General features: G+C 43.0%; 1 protein-coding gene across 4 annotated transcripts in view; it reads right to left on the bottom strand.

Moving 5' to 3' along the window:
* Window positions 1–17,185, bottom strand: part of fam117ba (family with sequence similarity 117 member Ba) — a 395,823-nt gene that overhangs the window by 978 nt on the left and 377,660 nt on the right. For 3 of the 4 annotated variants that reach the window (XM_072483758.1, XM_072483743.1, XM_072483736.1), the window contains one exon: window positions 13,958–14,074. In XM_072483758.1, coding sequence (XP_072339859.1) covers window positions 13,958–14,074 — 117 coding nt within the window. Of the gene's footprint in view, window positions 1–13,957; window positions 14,079–17,185 lie in introns of all 4 variants that reach the window. The other variant, XM_072483751.1, reaches the window with a different exon arrangement.

Genomic DNA, 17,185 nt, shown 5'->3' with positions numbered 1-17,185 from the left:
AGTACAGAGCAGTACTTAGGGACACCCATGTGGATGCTAAGAATTCCACTGCGCTATTCGAAGAAGGGCAGGGGACCTTTCCCAGGTATCCTTGCTAATATTTATCCCTGAAGCAATAACCCTAAAAAAACCACCTGTTCTTTTATCTCACTGTTGCTGTATTTCCTACATTATACTTCAAATGTACTTCACTGGCTGAAAAGTGCTTTGGGATATCCGGAGGTCATAAACAATGCTGTACAATTGCAATTTATGTTAATTGCGAATTTAATTATATATAGGTGGTGGACAGCAACTGGAGATTCACTTCTGCCCCTATATATAGGGACAGGCAAACTGTGGTTGTTGGGTTTAGAATCGATGCTTGTAATATTCATCTCTGTAAATACATGTTTACAAAAGTGTGTAAATATATTTTTTTAAGCTTCTTATTGGCTTACCTATTATTTAAAAAGTGTGTAAATATTGGCCCCAGTTCTATCTTTCAACACCAGGTGGGCTGGTTTAGCATAGTGGGCTAAATCGCTGGCTTGTAATGCAGAACACAGCCAGCAGCACGGGTTCAATTTCCGTACCAGCCTCCCCGAACAGGCGCCGGAATGTGGCGAGTAGGGGCTTTTCACAGTAACTTCATTGAAGCTTACTTGTGACAATAAGTGATTATTATTATAACATGGTAGCAGAGGGTGGTTGCTTAAAGGTGAAGGGTGGAAACTAAGAAAACCCTTTGCAGGCAAGAAAAGCTAAAACAAGTGGCCACAATGGAAAGTGGCAGAAAACAAATGTAAATTGATTACTCTCCAATATTCTCGGAGCCTGAACCATATGACCATTTTAATCAGAGTTCCCAGGAAGGATGATTGGTTAAAAATGTCTGCGAGTGGCAGCACAGTGGCGCAGTGGGTTAGCCCTGCTGCCTCACGACACCAAGGTCCTAGGTTCGATCCCGGCTCTGGGTCACTGTCCGTGTGGAGTTTGCACATTCTCCCCGTGTTTGCATGGGTTTCGCCCCCACAACCCAAAAGATGTGCAGACTAGGTGGATTGGCCACACTAAATTACCCCTTAATTGAAAAAATGAATTGGGTACTCTAAATCTATATTTTAAAAAAATGTCTGCGAGGCATGGTCAGATTTTAGAAAACACATGGTCATTCCACAAAAGAATATATCATGGACTTTAACAGATTATATAAAAGAATGATGAAATTCAATTTGGGGATCCATGGACCAGTTTGCTTGTTCACTTGTGGTCACCATAGCCTTAGTAGGGTTGTTGGCATAGTCTTGTTTCTTCTCTCGCTTTCTTCAAGCCTCCCTCAGTCCAGGTCTCAATATTATCCACCCATTTTCTTCTTTTTATACCCTCAATTTCACCTTCAGTTGTTGCTAGGGCAAGGTTGTCAGATCTTCATTTCCAATATCTGTACCTGGCTAATTTGAGCAACCCTTTAGGGAGATTCCTGAACTTCTACTCTTGCTCTAACACATTCATTTGACTTTCTGTCCATCCAGTTCCATGACCGTGGATCAGTAAGAGCATTTAAAATTACTGATTGTGTTAAGGTGCCTCACATGAACGGGGAACTGGTTCTAACTTGTATCTGGTTCTGGAGGAGAATATAGGACCAGATGTTTGCTGCCTCAAAAGAACTCTTGGGAAAATAGTCATGTCCTTCAGCATTCATTGAACAAATAAGACACCCCCGGCTGACACGAAGAATAGAAGAGTTAATGACTGCCAAATTTCAAAACAGTCCTGGTATTGGTTGCAAGCATTAATCCAATGGAAGAATTAAAGATTGATAAGAGTTAGCAGCAAAGCAGCTTTACAGACAAAATGTGAACAAAATTAATAGGCGAATGAATCCCAAAAACAGTTAATCCAGGTAACATCTGGAGTACCATAATGGAGTAAATTGTCCAAAATAAAGAAGCAATGTTCTCAAAATGACACGTGACAAAGAGAACTCTGAGGAAGAGGATGAAGATAATGAATCCAGACATTTTATACTCGTCACAAGTAGTAGTTCTGTGTTTCATGTGTTAGTTGCAAACTCCTTTAACTGTGCAGTACTATAAATTACTTGTACTTCAACCATGTGTGGGCCAGATTGGTTATAATACACATGGTTAAGGAATATAAACGTACTGCTTTAGGTTTTTAAAATTTAGATTGCCCAATTATTTTTTTTTCCAAATTAAAGGGCAATTTAGTGTGACCAATCCACCCACTCTGCACATCTTTGGGTTGTGGGGGTGAGACCCACGCAGACACGGGGAGAATGTGCAAACTTCACACGGACAGTGACCCAGGGCCGGGATCAAACCCGGGTCCTCAGCGCTGTGAGGCAGCAGTGCTAACCACTGCACCACCGTGCCACCCTGTACTATTGCTTTAGGTTTGGTGATGACTACACATTGAGGTCTGTAAAAAGAGCTGTAATTCCATGCAAAACATAAGAACATAAGAACTAGGAGCAGGAGTAGGCCATCTGGCCCCTTGAGCCTGCTCCACCATTCAATGAGATCATGGCTGATCTTTTGTGGACTCAGCTCCACTTTCCAGCCGGAACACCATAACCCTTAATCCCTTTATTCTTCAAAAAACTATCTATCTTTATCTTAAAAACATTTAATGAAGGAGCCTCTACTGCTTCACTGGGCAAGGAATTCCATAGATTCACAACCCTTTGGGTGAAGAAGTTCCTACTAAACTCAGTCCTAAATCTACTTCCCCTTATTTTGAGGCTATGCCCCCTGGTTCTGCTTTCACCCGCCAGTGGAAACAACCTGCCCGCATCTATCCTATCTATTCCCTTCATAATCTTATATGTTTCTATAAGATCCCCCCTCATCCTTCTAAATTCCAACGAGTACAGTCCCAGTCTACTCAACCTCTCCTCGTAATCCAACCCCTTCAGCTCTGGGATTAACCTAGTGAATCTCCTCTGCACACCCTCCAGTGCCAGTACGTCCTTTCTCAAGTAAGGAGACCAAAACTGAACACAATACTCCAGGTGTGGCCTCACTAACACCTTATACAATTGCAGCAGAACCTCCCTAGTCTTAAACTCCATCCCTCTAGCAATGAAGGACAAAATTCCATTTGCCTTCTTAATCACCTGTTGCACCTGTAAACCAACTTTTTGCGACTCATGCACTAGCACACCCAGGTCTCTCTGCACAGCAGCATGTTTTAATATTTTATCATTTAAATAATAATCCTTTTTGCTGTTATTCCTACCAAAATGGATAACCTCACATTTGTCAACATTGTATTCCATCTGCCAGACCCTAGCCCATTCACTTAGCCTATCCAAATCCCTCTGCAGACTTCCAGTATCCTCTGCACTTTTTGCTTTACCACTTATCTTAGTGTCGTCTGCAAACTTGGACACATTGCCCTTGGTCCCCAACTCCAAATCATCTATGTAAATTGTGAACAGTTGTGGGCCCAACACTGATCCCTGAGGGACACCACTAGCTACTGATTGCCAACCAGAGAAACACCCATTAATCCCCACTCTTTGCTTTCTATTAATTAACCAATCCTCTATCCATGCTACTACTTTCCCCTTAATGCCATGCATCTTTATCTTATGCAGCAACCTTTTGTGTGGCACCTTGTCGAAGGCTTTCTGGAAATCCAGATATACCACATCCATTGGCTCCCCGTTATCTACCGCACTGTTAATGTCCTCAAAAAATTCCACTAAATTAGTTAGGCACGACCTGCCCTTTATGAATCCATGCTGCGTCTGTCCAATGGGACAATTTCCATCCAGATGCCTTGCTATTTCTTCCTTGATGATAGATACCAGCATCTTCCCTACTACCGAAGTTAAGCTCACTGGCCTATAATTACCCGCTTTCTGCCTACCTCCTTTTTTAAACAGTGGTGTCACGTTTGCTAATTTCCAATCCGCCAGGACCACCCCAGAGTCTAGTGAATTTTGGTAAATTATCACTAGTGCATTTGCAATTTCCCTAGCCATCTCTTTTAGCACTCTGGGATGCATTCCATCAGGTCCAGGAGACTTGTTTACCTTTAGCCCCATTAGCTTGCCCATCACTACCTCCTTGGTGATAACAATCCTCAAGGTCCTCACCTGTCATAGCCTCATTTCCATCAGTCACTGGCATGTTATTTGTGTGTTCCACTGTGAAGACCGACCCAAAAAACCTGTTCAGTTCCTCAGCCATTTCCTCATCTCCCATTATTAAATCTCCCTTCTCATCCTCTAAAGGACCAATATTTACCTTAGCCACTCTTTTTTGTTTTATGTATTGTTTTAACAGCTGGTTAAAGTACCGTTAACTCTCTTTCACTCCACAGATGCTACCTGACTTGCCAAGTATTTCCAGCATTTTGTTTTTACTTCAGATTTCCAGCATCTGCAGTATTTTGCTTTTGCCTAGAGTTGGTTGTCTGGTGACATATATTCAATGGGATTCCAATAATTGTGGGGCATGCAGTAAAAGATACAAGCTCAAATATTGGTTGAATGTTCATGATGACGACCAAGAAGTGATGTCCATAGACAGGTAGGGGTTAGGGGTTGGAAAAAAGACCGGAAAGTAAGAAAGGACAGTGCTATCTTTGCGTTCATCTTAATTTCACTTGACAATTGTCTTTCCTAATTTCCTTTTTGATTTCACTCCACTTTCTATACTCTTAATTTTCTGTAGCATTAAGTTCTCGATGCCTGACACAAGCTTTTCTTGTCAGCCTCATTATTTGGGCAGCACAGTAGCACAAGTGGATAGCACTGTGGCTTCACAGCGCCAGGGTCCCAGGTTCGATTCCCTTCTGGGTCACTATCTGTGAGAAGTCTGCACGTTCTCCCAGTGTCTGCATGGGTTTCCTCCGGGTGCTCCGGTTTCCTCCCACAGTCCAAAGACGTGCAGGTTAGGTGGACTGCCATGATAAATTGCCCTTAGTGTCCAAAAAGGTTAGGAGGGGTTATTGGGTTACGGGGTTAGGGTGGAAGTGAGGGCTTAAGTGGGTCTGTGCAGACTCGATGGGCCGAATGGCCTCCTTCTGCACTGTATGTTCTATGTCCATGTTATCTCGACAGCCAGGGGGTCTATATTTCGCCGTTCCACTATTTCTTTTTGTGGGAACATATTTACTCAAGCCCCTTGAACCTCTGCCTGTGAATGCCCCCTGCTGCTTTGACACTGATTTACGTTTCAGTCATCATTGTTTCCAGTCCACTTTAGCTAAATCACCTCTTAGCTTAGTAAAATTGGCTTTACCCCAATTTAGAACATTAACTCCTGCTCTTTGTCCTTTTCCACAAATATATTAAAACTAATTGAACTATCAACGTGAATCACCATCTCTGGCTATTCATCTGCCCCCTTAATAATGTCCTGCTGCCATTCTGTAACATCCTTGACCAGCCAGGGCGGCAATACCATCCTGGAATCATGTCTATGGACGCAGAAATGCCTGTCTGTTTACCTAACTATCAAATTCCCCACCACTAATTCTCTTCCACTCTTCTTCCCGCTGAGCAGGAAGCAGCTGAGACACCCATGGTGATCCGAACTTGGCTCTTGCTACACAGGTAGTGAAGGGTTGTTTAAAACATTTAAATTTTTCGATTGCGCAGCTATTTACCATAGTCCCCGACAATGGATACTCACTGACCAACCGGCTTGCCAGTTGCATTGTCTCAAAGCTAGGAGAGCGCAAAGGAAGAAAACTCACCAACTACTGGAGGCCGAAAAAGGTAGAAAAAGGGAACACTTCGTTCCCCAACTCACAAAACTCCCTCACTTCCCGCACTCTCAACTCCGTGGCCCAGCCGCACTCCGTGACCGAGCCGCACGCCGTGGCCCAGCCGCACGCCGTGGCCCAGCCGCACGCCGTGGCCCAGCCGCACGCCGTGGCCCAGCCGCACGCCGTGGCCCAGCCGCACGCCGTGGCCCTTGCATTTGTACTATCTGAAACTCAGATGAATCTGCCCTGCTGCAGCTAAATAAACTGCAGAAAGGGGCAGCACGGTGGCACAGTGGTTAGCACAGCTGCCTCACGGCGCCGAGGTCCCAGGTTCAATCCCAGTTGTGGGTCACTGCCCATGTGGAATTTGCACATTCTCCCCATGTTTGCGTGGGTTTCACCCCCACAACCCAAAAATGTGCAGGTTAGGTGGATTGGCCACACTAAATTGCCCCTTAATTGGAAAAAAATTAATTCTCTACTCTAAATTTTTCAAAAAATTAAACTGCAGAATCCCTACAGTGCAGAAGGAGGCCATTTAGCTCATTGAGTCTGCAGTGACCTTCCAAAAGAGCACTCTACCCAGGTCCACTCCCCCTGCCCATCCGCCCCATAACCTAACCTGCACATCCCTGGACACTCGGGGGCAATTTAGCATGGCAAATCCACCTAACCTGCACATCTTTGGACTATGGGAGGAAACGGGAGTACCCAGAAAACACACATATATACGGGGAGAACGTACAAACTCCAATCACCTAAGGCCGGAATTGAACCTGGGTCCCTGGTGCTGTGAGGCAGCAGAACTAGCGACCTAATGGAACTAATTACAGCTGCTCTTCAGTAGAGTTTCTTTATCCCTGCAGACTTGAAGAAACTTAAACAGTAAATTTCAGTTAAATAGTCAATGCAAAGAAGAACTAGAAACCGAGGTTCTCACAATTGCGAAGCTTTCATGGCTGACAATAAATTGGAGGATAAACCCCTAATGAGAGAGGCAAAACAAAAAAGGGGATTAAACAGTTCATGCTGAGGTACCAGATAAGAGGCAACCATTGTTGTCACAAGTGGATTTGGACTGGGAAAGCTCTTGGACTTCTAAACTAAAGCAAGGATGTTGCTAGAGGATTCAAAGAGTGAATCCTGGGCAGCACGGTAGCACAAGTCGATAGCACAGTGGCTTCACAGCGCCAGGGTCCAAGGTTCAATTCCCCGCTGGGTCACTGTCTGTGCGGAGTCTGCATGTTCTCCCCGTGTCTGCGCGGGTTTCCTCCGGGTGCTCCGGTTTCCTCCCACAGTCCAAAGACATGCAGGTTAGGTGGACTGGCCATGATAAATTGCCCTTAGTGACCAAAAAGGTGAGATGGGGTTATTGGGTTACGGGGATAGGATGGAAGTGAGGGCTTAAGTGGGTCGGTGCAGACTCGATGGGCCGAATGGCCTCCTTCTGCACTGTATGTTCCATGAATGTGATATACAAAAAAGGATTCACCCATTTCTGGAAAAGTAATCTTCTAAATCATTTTTGCTCTTTTGGTCAAATATTCATGGAAGTGTAGGACAACTTAATAAAAGCTGCATTTCAGTAAGACATTACATATCAGAGAAAGCATTTCTGAAACCTTCAAAGAGGTGGCAGACACAGAAAGAAAACACTGGAAACTAAACAAATGTTGTCTATGGCCTGAATGATGCTTCTGGGGTATTTTTCAGCGAGATTTGCTTTACTTGAAACTATTTCACATTCAACCAAAAGCAGATCCTGCAATTTAAAATAAAAGTAACATTGTGATGTGAGCGTACATTTAAGAAATGGGTGTTTAAGAAATGGGTGTTTAAGAAATGTACCTTCAAGAAATGGGTGTTCATCAGTTATGACAGAGTGTGGGTGGAGCTGGGCTGTCTGTCAGCTTTTTACTTTCGTTTTAGGCTGCTTGCTGCAGGGTGTGTTTTAGTTTTGTTTTCAGTGTTGGAGCTGAAGCCAGACCAAGCAGGTGTACTGCTGTTCTCTCTGCCATCAAAAGGCTATCTCTTGATCATTTGGTGAATTCAGAATTATAAATGTTCTCAGTACTGAATGTAAACCTTAATGTGCTTCCGGTAAAAGGTATTTCTTAAGTCTTCTGGATGTTGTTTGGGAAGGTATTAAGCATTATTTAGTGTTGTATTCTTTAGGGGTTGTATTTGAATTAATGGTTGCCAAGATTTTCGCTGTATGTTTTAAAAAGGTTAACTTGAGTTCATAGAATAAACATTGTTTTGCTTTAAAAAATACATTTCCATTTCTGCTCTACCTCACCTGTAGAGCACCTGTAAACAAATAGAACATGAGAAAGAATTAAAGCAGCTTGAACACGAAAGTGAGGAAAAAGAGGGGAAAAAGAAAAGGAGAGAGAAGAAAGGAGAAAAGAAAGAATAGCCCAGCAGAACAAAAAGAAAGAGAAAGGGAGATACAGATCAGGGAAAAAGATAAAAAGAGAGAGTTTGAACTTCAGAAAATGGCCATGAAACATGACAGTTAGTTAAAATTGGCTGACGTAAAGGGAAACGTACAGTTGGATGATAGTGATGAGGATAGTGAGAAAGAGCATCAAAGTCAAAGGCTTGGTGGGAATCTATTTAAATATGTCCAAGCATTGGCAAGGTTTGACGAGAAGTAAGTGGAAGCCTTTTTCATTTCATTTGAGAAGGTGGCTAAACAAATGAAATGGCCAAAGGAGATGTGGGTATTACTGATTCAAACAAAGCTGATAGGTAGGGCTAGTGAAGTGTTTGCATCACTACCGGAGGAGGCATCTGGGATGTATGAGGAGGTGAAAAAATCCATCTTAGGTGCATATGAACTAGTACCTGAAGCTTACAGACAAAGGTTTAGAAATTTAAGGAAAGAATTTGGTCAAACATACATGGAGTTTGAAAGGATCAGAGTAATTTTGATAGGTGGATAAGGGCTTTGAAAATAGATCAAACATATGAAGCTCTCAGAGAAATTATACTTTTGGAGGAGTTTAAAAATTCAATTCCTGATGTAGTGAGACCTCATGTGGAAGAGCAGAGGGTTAAAACTGCGAGATTAGCAGCAGGAAAGGCAGATGATTATGAATTAGTTCCTAAATAAAAGCTTGGTTTCCGACATCAGTTTCAGCCTGTGAGGGATAGAAACTGGGGACGTGAGAAATACTCAAGTGGTAAAGGTAAAGGTGATCTGATGGGAGATAATAAGGAGTGTACACCTCAGATTAAAAAAGAAATCCAGGAGGGTGGAAAAGAAATGAAAAGTTTCAAATGTTTTCACTGTAATAAACTAGGCCATGTAAAGTCACAGTGTTGGTGGTTGAAGAAAAGCACTGGGAAGGCTGATGTGATAAACCAGGATAAGACAGTGGGATTTGTGAAAGTGGTAAAGGAAAGCCCAAGTGAAGCGAAGGAGGTGCAAAAGATTGTACAGCCTGATCAAGAGGCGATTGATAAGAATGTGCCAGATCTCTTTAAAGAATTTACTTGTGTGGGTAAAGTTTACTCATGTGTATCAGCAGGAGCAGGTAAAGAAGTCACAATTTTAAGAGATACGGGAGCTAGTCAATCTTTAATGGTAAGAGATGAGGAGTTATGTAGTTTGGGAAGAATGTTGCCAGAAAAGGTGGTAATATGTGGAATTCAGGGTGAGAGTAGTGTTTCATTATATAAGGTACGGTTGGAAAGTCCAGTGAAGAGTGGTGAAGTGGTAGTAGGAGTAATAGAGAAACTATCTTGTCCAGGAATACAGTTATCTTGGGTAATGATATAGCTGGATCACAGGTGAGAATGATGCCTACTGTGGTTGATAAGCCAGTGGAAAACCAGACAACTGAAGTGTTGAAGGACGAATATCCTGGGACTTTTCCAGATTGTGTAGTAACAAGGTCGCAAAGTCACAGGTTATGACAAGAGGAGAAATCAGAGAGTGAAGATAAAGGTGAAGTGTAATTATCAGAAATGATTTTTGATCAGATGGTTGGAAAAGAAAAGGTGGAGGATGAGGCGGATATTTTTAGTTCAGGAAAATTGGCGGAGTTACAACAAAAAGATATAGAAATAAAACGGATGTATCAGAAAGCATACACAGAAGAGAAATCTGAGTGTATACCAGTGTCATTACCGTAAAAGTGATGCCTTGATGAGAAAATGGGAGACCTTCACATATGCAGGAGGCTGAAAAGTGGGCAGACGTTCATCAAGTAGTATTGCCAGTAGGGTATAGAAAGGAGGTGTTGAGAGTTGCACTTGAGGTACCAGTGGGAGGTCATTTGGGGATAAGGAAAACTCAAGCTAAAATTCAAAAATATTTTTATTGGCCTGGACTACATAAAAATGTAGTTAAATTTTGTCAATCATGTCACACATGTTAAGTGACAGGGAAACCTCAAGCAGTGATAAAACCAGCACCCTTGATACCCATTCCAGCATTTGAGGAACCTTTTACACGGGTCCTAATTGATGCGTAGGACCGCTTCCTAAACGAAAAGTGGGAATCAATATCTTTTGACTATAATGGATATGTCTACTAGGTTTCCAGAGTCCATTCCAGTATGTAATATTACAGCTAAAAAGATTGTGGAGGAGTTACTTAAATTCTTTACTAGATATGGACTACCCACAAAAATACAATCAGATCAAGGATTGAATTTTACCTCAAGGTTATTCAAAGAAGTTATGGATAGCTTAGGAATAAAACAATTTAAATCAACTGCGTACCATCCAGAATCGCAGGGAGCGTTAGAAAGGTGGCATCAGACATTGAAGACAATGTTGAGGGCTTATTGTCAAGATTATCCAGAGGATTGGGATAAAGGAATTCCATTCATACTGTTTGCAATGAGGGATGCACCTAATGAGTCAATCAAATTCAGTCCTTTTGAACTAATTTTTGGTCATGAGGTAAGAGGACCACTTAAATTACCAGATCGTCGATATATACTGCACAATTGGGTAATCCTGAAAAACCTTTAAGTAAATCCAGTTTTGAAATAAAAACTGATTGTCCCACTTTCCCAATGCAATCCTCCAAACGTGGGATAAGAGTTTGTTCTTGTAGCTGCATTAACCTTTCTATAGTCCACACACAACCATTGGGTACCATCTGGTTTAGGCACTATCACTATGGGTGAGCTCCATTGGCTGCAACCCACTTCAATTGTGCCATTTTTAAGCATACTCTCAATCTCTTTGTTAACCTTTGCCAATTTTAAAGGGTTAAGTCTGTACGGATGTTGTTTGATTGCAACAGCATTTCCCACATCTACATCATGTATAGTGTTGCTCGTTTTAGCCTTAGTTTATTTGCTCTAATTCTGTCACCTTTGCTCGAGTCGCCAGGTATCTTTCTGATACCGCCACGTGGTTCAAGTGCGAGTAATGATTAATAATGCAACACACCGCTTAGTAAGAGTTAAATCAACGCTCATTTATTATATACAGCAATTAATACTTATACAATAATTCTACTTCTAAACTACTACCTACCACTAACAGGCCAATACTTAACTTTGGAAATGGCCCACCAGGTCAGGGAAACAAATGGCCTTTCGAATGGGTTCTGAGCCTGCGGGATTCAAAAGCTGGTACAGGTCGATAGTCAGGAGTGTCTATCTGGTAGCGATCGTTGGAGTAAAACCTACGGTTTCTTTCAGCAAGGGTCTCGAAGGGTGCGGAGCGGAAAAGAAGTGTCGATTTGAACTTGGCCCCTATTCTTATAGTCCCCAGGGGCTTCCCGCCTCTCGGGGCGGACCTTGTACCTGGTTCCAAGTGATTGGACTTGGTCCCAATCACTTGGTTCGATATTCTCCAATACTGGAGCGATTCCTTGATCGAGGGGTGGTCGTTTACCTTTCTTTGTGTCAGCTCCTGCTGGCGCCGAAAGGTCTGGGTCGGCTTTGTGTGTCTATTTTGTATCAATTGTTCCCGGGGATTGCTGCTTAGTATGCAGATGGCTGGGGTGTTGTTATGTTGATGGCTGCAGGTATCGGTTTGGTCTGGCTTCTCCAGAGGCGAATACACTGTTTTACCTGCTGTTTTACCTGTCTGTCTGAGTCCTGTTGGCTGATTTTCCCATCAGCCTCTTCCGTTCGCCATTTTAAATCGGGGTTTGGCCATTCTAATCGGGAGTCAGCCATTTTACATGGCTACAATAGCCATTTTAGTACTTACCAATTTATCTCCACAAATATGCCCATGTGCAGTATACATCGAACATCTGGTAATTTTCAGTCAGACATGGACAGAACATTTAAAACATCTGATGGAGTTATTCGATCGACTTCAGGAGGCGAGTTTGGTGGTAAACCGAGCCAAAAGTGAATTTGGGAAAGCCCAAGTCACTTTCCTTGGCCATACAATCGGACAGGATCGAATGGTCACACGGGTTGTGAAACCAACAGTTATTGAGGAGTTTTCAATACGCTCAAGACGAAGGGAAATAATGCGATTTCTTGGCCTGACTGGATTTGATCGAACATTTGTGCCAATCTTTTGTAGCGTGATTGCTCCACTGATGGACTTGCTGAAGAAACGTCAAAAAGTTTCAGTGGACAGCGGAGTTTCAACAGGCATTTGATAGCCTGAAAGCTGTGATAACCAATGCTCCTGTGTTGGAGAATTGCAAGGGACTCTGTGATCAGATTGAACTAAAGTATCTGACTTTAAAGAGAAATGCCGAGACACAGAGAAATGGACAGATCGTGCAGAGACCTTCTTGTTCAAAGAGACTGTCAATCAAGAAGGATTTCAGTTGGAGGCAGAAAGAAAAATGGACTATATTATTATACCTGTTTGTGTGTGTTGTTTTTTGAAACAAAAAAGTATATTTACTGTGTGCATTTGTTAAAGGATAGTGAAAAGGTGAAAAATGAAACCATCTTGAAGTTGATGGTTTATTATTTTTTCATGGGGTTGGTGTCATGTGAGAGTACCTTTAAGAAATGGGTGTTTAAGAAATGTACCTTTAAGAAATGGGTGTTTATCAGTTATGTCGGAGTGTGGGTGGAGCTGGGCTGTCTGTCAGATTTTTACTTTTGTTTTAGGTGGCTTGCTGCAGAGTGTGTTTTAGTTTCGTTTTCAGTGTTGGAGCTGAAGCCAGACCAAGCATGTGTACTGCTGTTCTCGCTGCCATCAAAAGACTATCTCTTGATCATTTGGTGAATTCAGAATTATAAATGTTCTCAGTTGTGAATGTAAACCTGATGTGCTTCTGTTAAAAGGCGTTTCTTAAGTATCCTGGATATTGTTTGGGAAATTATTAAGCATTACTTAATGTTGTATTCTTTGGGGGTTGCATGTGAATTAATGGTTGCCAAGATGTTCACTGTATGTTTTAAAAAGGTTAACTTGAGTTCATAGAATAAACATTGTTTTGCTTTAAAAAATACTTTTCCATTTCTGCTCTACCACACCTGTCGAGTGGGCCGTGTGCTCCCCATACCACAATCTATTAAAAGTTGTGGGTCAGGTGAACTCCATGATACACTTTGAGGTTCTCTAAACCCTGGCCCATAATAACATAAAGGAAAACGTTCAGGAATCTGCAAATCTCATGTTGGTGATTTTTTTTATGGGTGGTACTGCAGAATTTGAGGAATGTGTTAGGAATAAGATTAGAGTAGAATTTAAAATTGGGAATCACATTTGTGGGTCCCTGAAATGTATTGGTTCAGATATTAAGCAAAGTAGATGTGAAATAACTTTAAATGTATTACTCCCATCCAGGTTGATCATACTAGGTCATCATAGAAAGATGATGTATCCAAAAAGAGACACAGCTATTTTAAAGCTTGCTGTATTGGTAATGTGCATGGTTCCAAACCAACAAGGATATTTACATACCACTGCCAGTATGTTAGAGTCTCAGACAAAAGAGCAAAAATAAATAGGCCTGAATAGTTGCTGGTCTTCTTTTACACCTACTATCTGGACCAATGGATATTCTACTTGTTGTGGAAATTTGACTGGAGAAAACATATAAAGAAATGGGTTATTCTCACAAAGAGCAAAATGGCTTTAAAAATTAGGAAGAAAAAAAGCAAACTACAAAGAATAATCACTCAATAATCCACATTTTGATGGTTATAGCCCTGCTGGAATATAAAGCAATAGCTGTGGACATGATCACAAGCCATGTGGAACCTTGAAGCCCAGGTGTGCAATGAATTGACACTGATTAACTGATGCATTCCACATGTAGCCTTATACTCACGAAGTTTCCTCAAAGGCTTTCACCCTCTCACAACCTTCCGGTGGTTCTCGTTTGAAGTCGTAACTGTTGTTCGGTTTTGGAGATGAGGCATACTTGGGTAATGGAGAGCTGGTTCCACTTTCTGCATCAGGACAGAATACAAGATTCAGTATTTGTATAAGCAAAGCTAACTGCAGCTCGAAGCAAGAGATTTTAACAGAAGAATTGTTGTAAGGTTTATGCCTGCGTTAGGTATTCTCTCTGGTTTTGGCAGTCTTGCATTTAGGGGCAGCCATACCGTATAAAATTGAAGAATACAATAATATTTTTTAAAATATATTTTAATTAAAGATTTTCCATTGACAGTAAATTTTATAACAAACCCAACATCACAAACAGCAGGTGTAACACAAAATTACGTAACAAAAACAACCAATCATATGCACATCACCCATAAAAGAAAGGAAAAATAAAACACCAAACTTCCCATCCCCCCAACTTAGCAACTGACGTTGACTAATTCCTTAAAGTAGTCAATAAATAGCTGCCATCATAGATAGGTCCCCTCAACCGACCCCCTGATGTTGTACTTGACTTTCTCCAGGTACAAGAATTCCATTAGGTCACCTAACCATACCGATCACTGGGCGGAGTAGAGGACCTCCACCCCAGCAGAACTCGCCTCCGGGCAATCAATGAGGTGAAGGCGCGGGCAGCACGGTGGCGCAGTGAATAGCACTGCTCCCTCACGGCGCCGAGGTCCCAGGTTCGATCCCGGCTCTGGGTCATTGTCCGTGTGGAGTTTGCACATTCTCCCCGTGTTTGCATGGGTCTCGCCCCCACAACCCAAAGATGTGCAGACTAGGCGGATTGGCCACTCTGAATTGCCCCTTAATTGGGAAAAATGAATTGGGCACTAACATTTTTTTTTTTTAATTTAAAAAACATTTTTTTTTTTAAATGAGGTGAGGGCGAGGGTGTCTGCCTTCACCCCCGTTTGCAGCCCTGGCGAGTCTGACACCCTGAAAATGGCCATCAAAGGACAAGGCTCCAGATCAATATACAAAATGACTGACACATGGTGCTAAAGAGACTCAAAGCTTACCAGTTTGGGACACGGCCAGAACATGGTTGGCTGATCCCCTGGTACACCGCTCATGCCTATCCTCCACCCTCAGAAGAAGCTGCTCATCTTTGCCTTGGTCAGGTGAGCTCTATGCACTACGTTCAGCTGGATCAGGCCAAGCCACGCACATGAAGATGTAGGGTTCACCCTATGAAGGGCCTCACTCCAGATCTCATCATCCACTATGGGTCCCAACTCCCCCTTCCATTTCACTTTCACCTCATCCACTGGAACCGATTCCTCTGACAGGATCCACCCATAGATACCAGACGTGCTACCCTCCTCGGAATACCTCCTGCCAGAGATAGGATCCTCGCCATCAGAGACGGCAGCGGCACCACAGGTAAAGTCAAGAAGGCCCTTCGCACAAAATTCCGGATCTTGGGGTACCTGAACGAGTTCAACCCTGAAAGTCCAAACTTCACCGTCAGCTCCCAAGCTGGCAAACTGTTGCTCCACAAACAAATCCCCAAATCTCTGAAGCCTCTTCCCTCCCCACACGCTAAATGTGGTGTCTAGTCTCGATAGCTCAAATAAATGATTAGCACAAATAGGGGCCAACCTCGATTTGGATCCAAGCTTAAAGTGCTGCTTGAATTGTCTCCATATCCTAAGAGCGGACATAACCATCGGGTTTGAAGGGCTGGAGAAAACGGAATCGAGGCCATCACCAGCGCCCCTAAACTAGATGCCCTACATGACCTCACTTCCATCCGTCCCCATTTGGATCCCAGATCAATGCACCACCCCAGCATCTTCTCAACATTGGCCGCCCAATAATAAAAAAGCAAATTGGGCAATGCTAGGCCCCCCCGTCCGTCTGTCCCTTTGAAGAACTGACCTGCGGATCCTCGGGCCCTGCCCGCCCATGTAAAGGTAAATATCAATTATTAACCGTAACAAAAAAGGATTTAGGGAGAAAAACAGCAAGACATTGAAAAAGAAACAAAAACCTTGGGAGAATGTTCACCTTAATAGACTGCACTCTGCCCGCCAAGGACAGGGGAAGGTTGTCTCATTTTTGCATATTGGGCTTGACCTTATTCACCAGACTGGCATAGTTCAATTTACGGAGCTGGGCCCAATCATGGGCCACCCAGATACCAGAAGCTAGATCTGGCAAGGTGAAAAGGCAGCACCCCCAATTCGACTCCCCTCCCAGGGGGATTAACCGGAAAGTACTTGCTCTTTTCCAGATTCAACTTCTATCCTGAAAAGGAACCAAAGCTCCTCAGTAGCTCATTATTTCATCTATAGTGGGGTCTAGGTCCGTGCTTTATCACCTTCCACGGATCCGAAGCTCTCAAAGCAATGGCTAAGGGTTCAATTGCTAAAGGAAATAGATTGGGGGGGGGGGGGGGGAGAAGAGAGAAGAGACATCCGACACCCCTATCTTGTCCCTCTATTAAATAAGAAGTACCCCAAGCTCAAGACATTGGTACGAACAACTAGCCGTGGGGCCTGATACAATAACCATACTCATGAACTACACTTTGGCCTGAGACTGAACCCCTCCAGGACTTCAAAAAGGTACCTACACTCCACCTTATCAAATGCTTTCATGGCATCCAAAGACACAGTCCCCTTCCAGCGGAAGGGGAGAACACAATATTCAACAGCCGCCGAATGTTGGCTGACAATTGCTGACCCTTGAAGCCTGTCTGAACCTGTGCAATCACCCCAGGGAGACAGGACTCCAGCCTCAATGCCAACACTTTAGCCAGTATCTTGGCGTCAAATTTAAGAGCAAGATAGGCCCATATGACCCACATTCAATGGGGTCCTTGTCCTTCAATAGAAATAGAAGCTTCTGTTGGGTAAAGACCCCCCGGTATAAGGAATCATTAAACATGTTCATCAGCAACAAGATCAATTGATCCACAAACTTCTTGTAAAATTCGACAGGAAACCCAATAGGCCTGGGAGTTTTACCTGTGTGCATCTATCCATTACCTAGCAAAACCTCCTCAGGGCCTATCAGGGCCTCCAAAGCTTCCCGTCTCTCACTCCCACCACTGGAAAAGCCAATCCATCTAAAAACGTTGACATGTCCAAACCCCTACCAACAGAGGCCCTTGTAGAAAGCGTTAAACACAGCATTGACTTTGTCTGGGTTGGAAACC

The sequence above is a fragment of the Scyliorhinus torazame genome, chromosome 2 (assembly GCF_047496885.1).
Source record: "Scyliorhinus torazame isolate Kashiwa2021f chromosome 2, sScyTor2.1, whole genome shotgun sequence".
Classification (NCBI taxonomy): Eukaryota; Metazoa; Chordata; class Chondrichthyes; order Carcharhiniformes; family Scyliorhinidae; genus Scyliorhinus; species Scyliorhinus torazame.
This window is presented reverse-complemented; position numbering and strand designations above follow the sequence as displayed.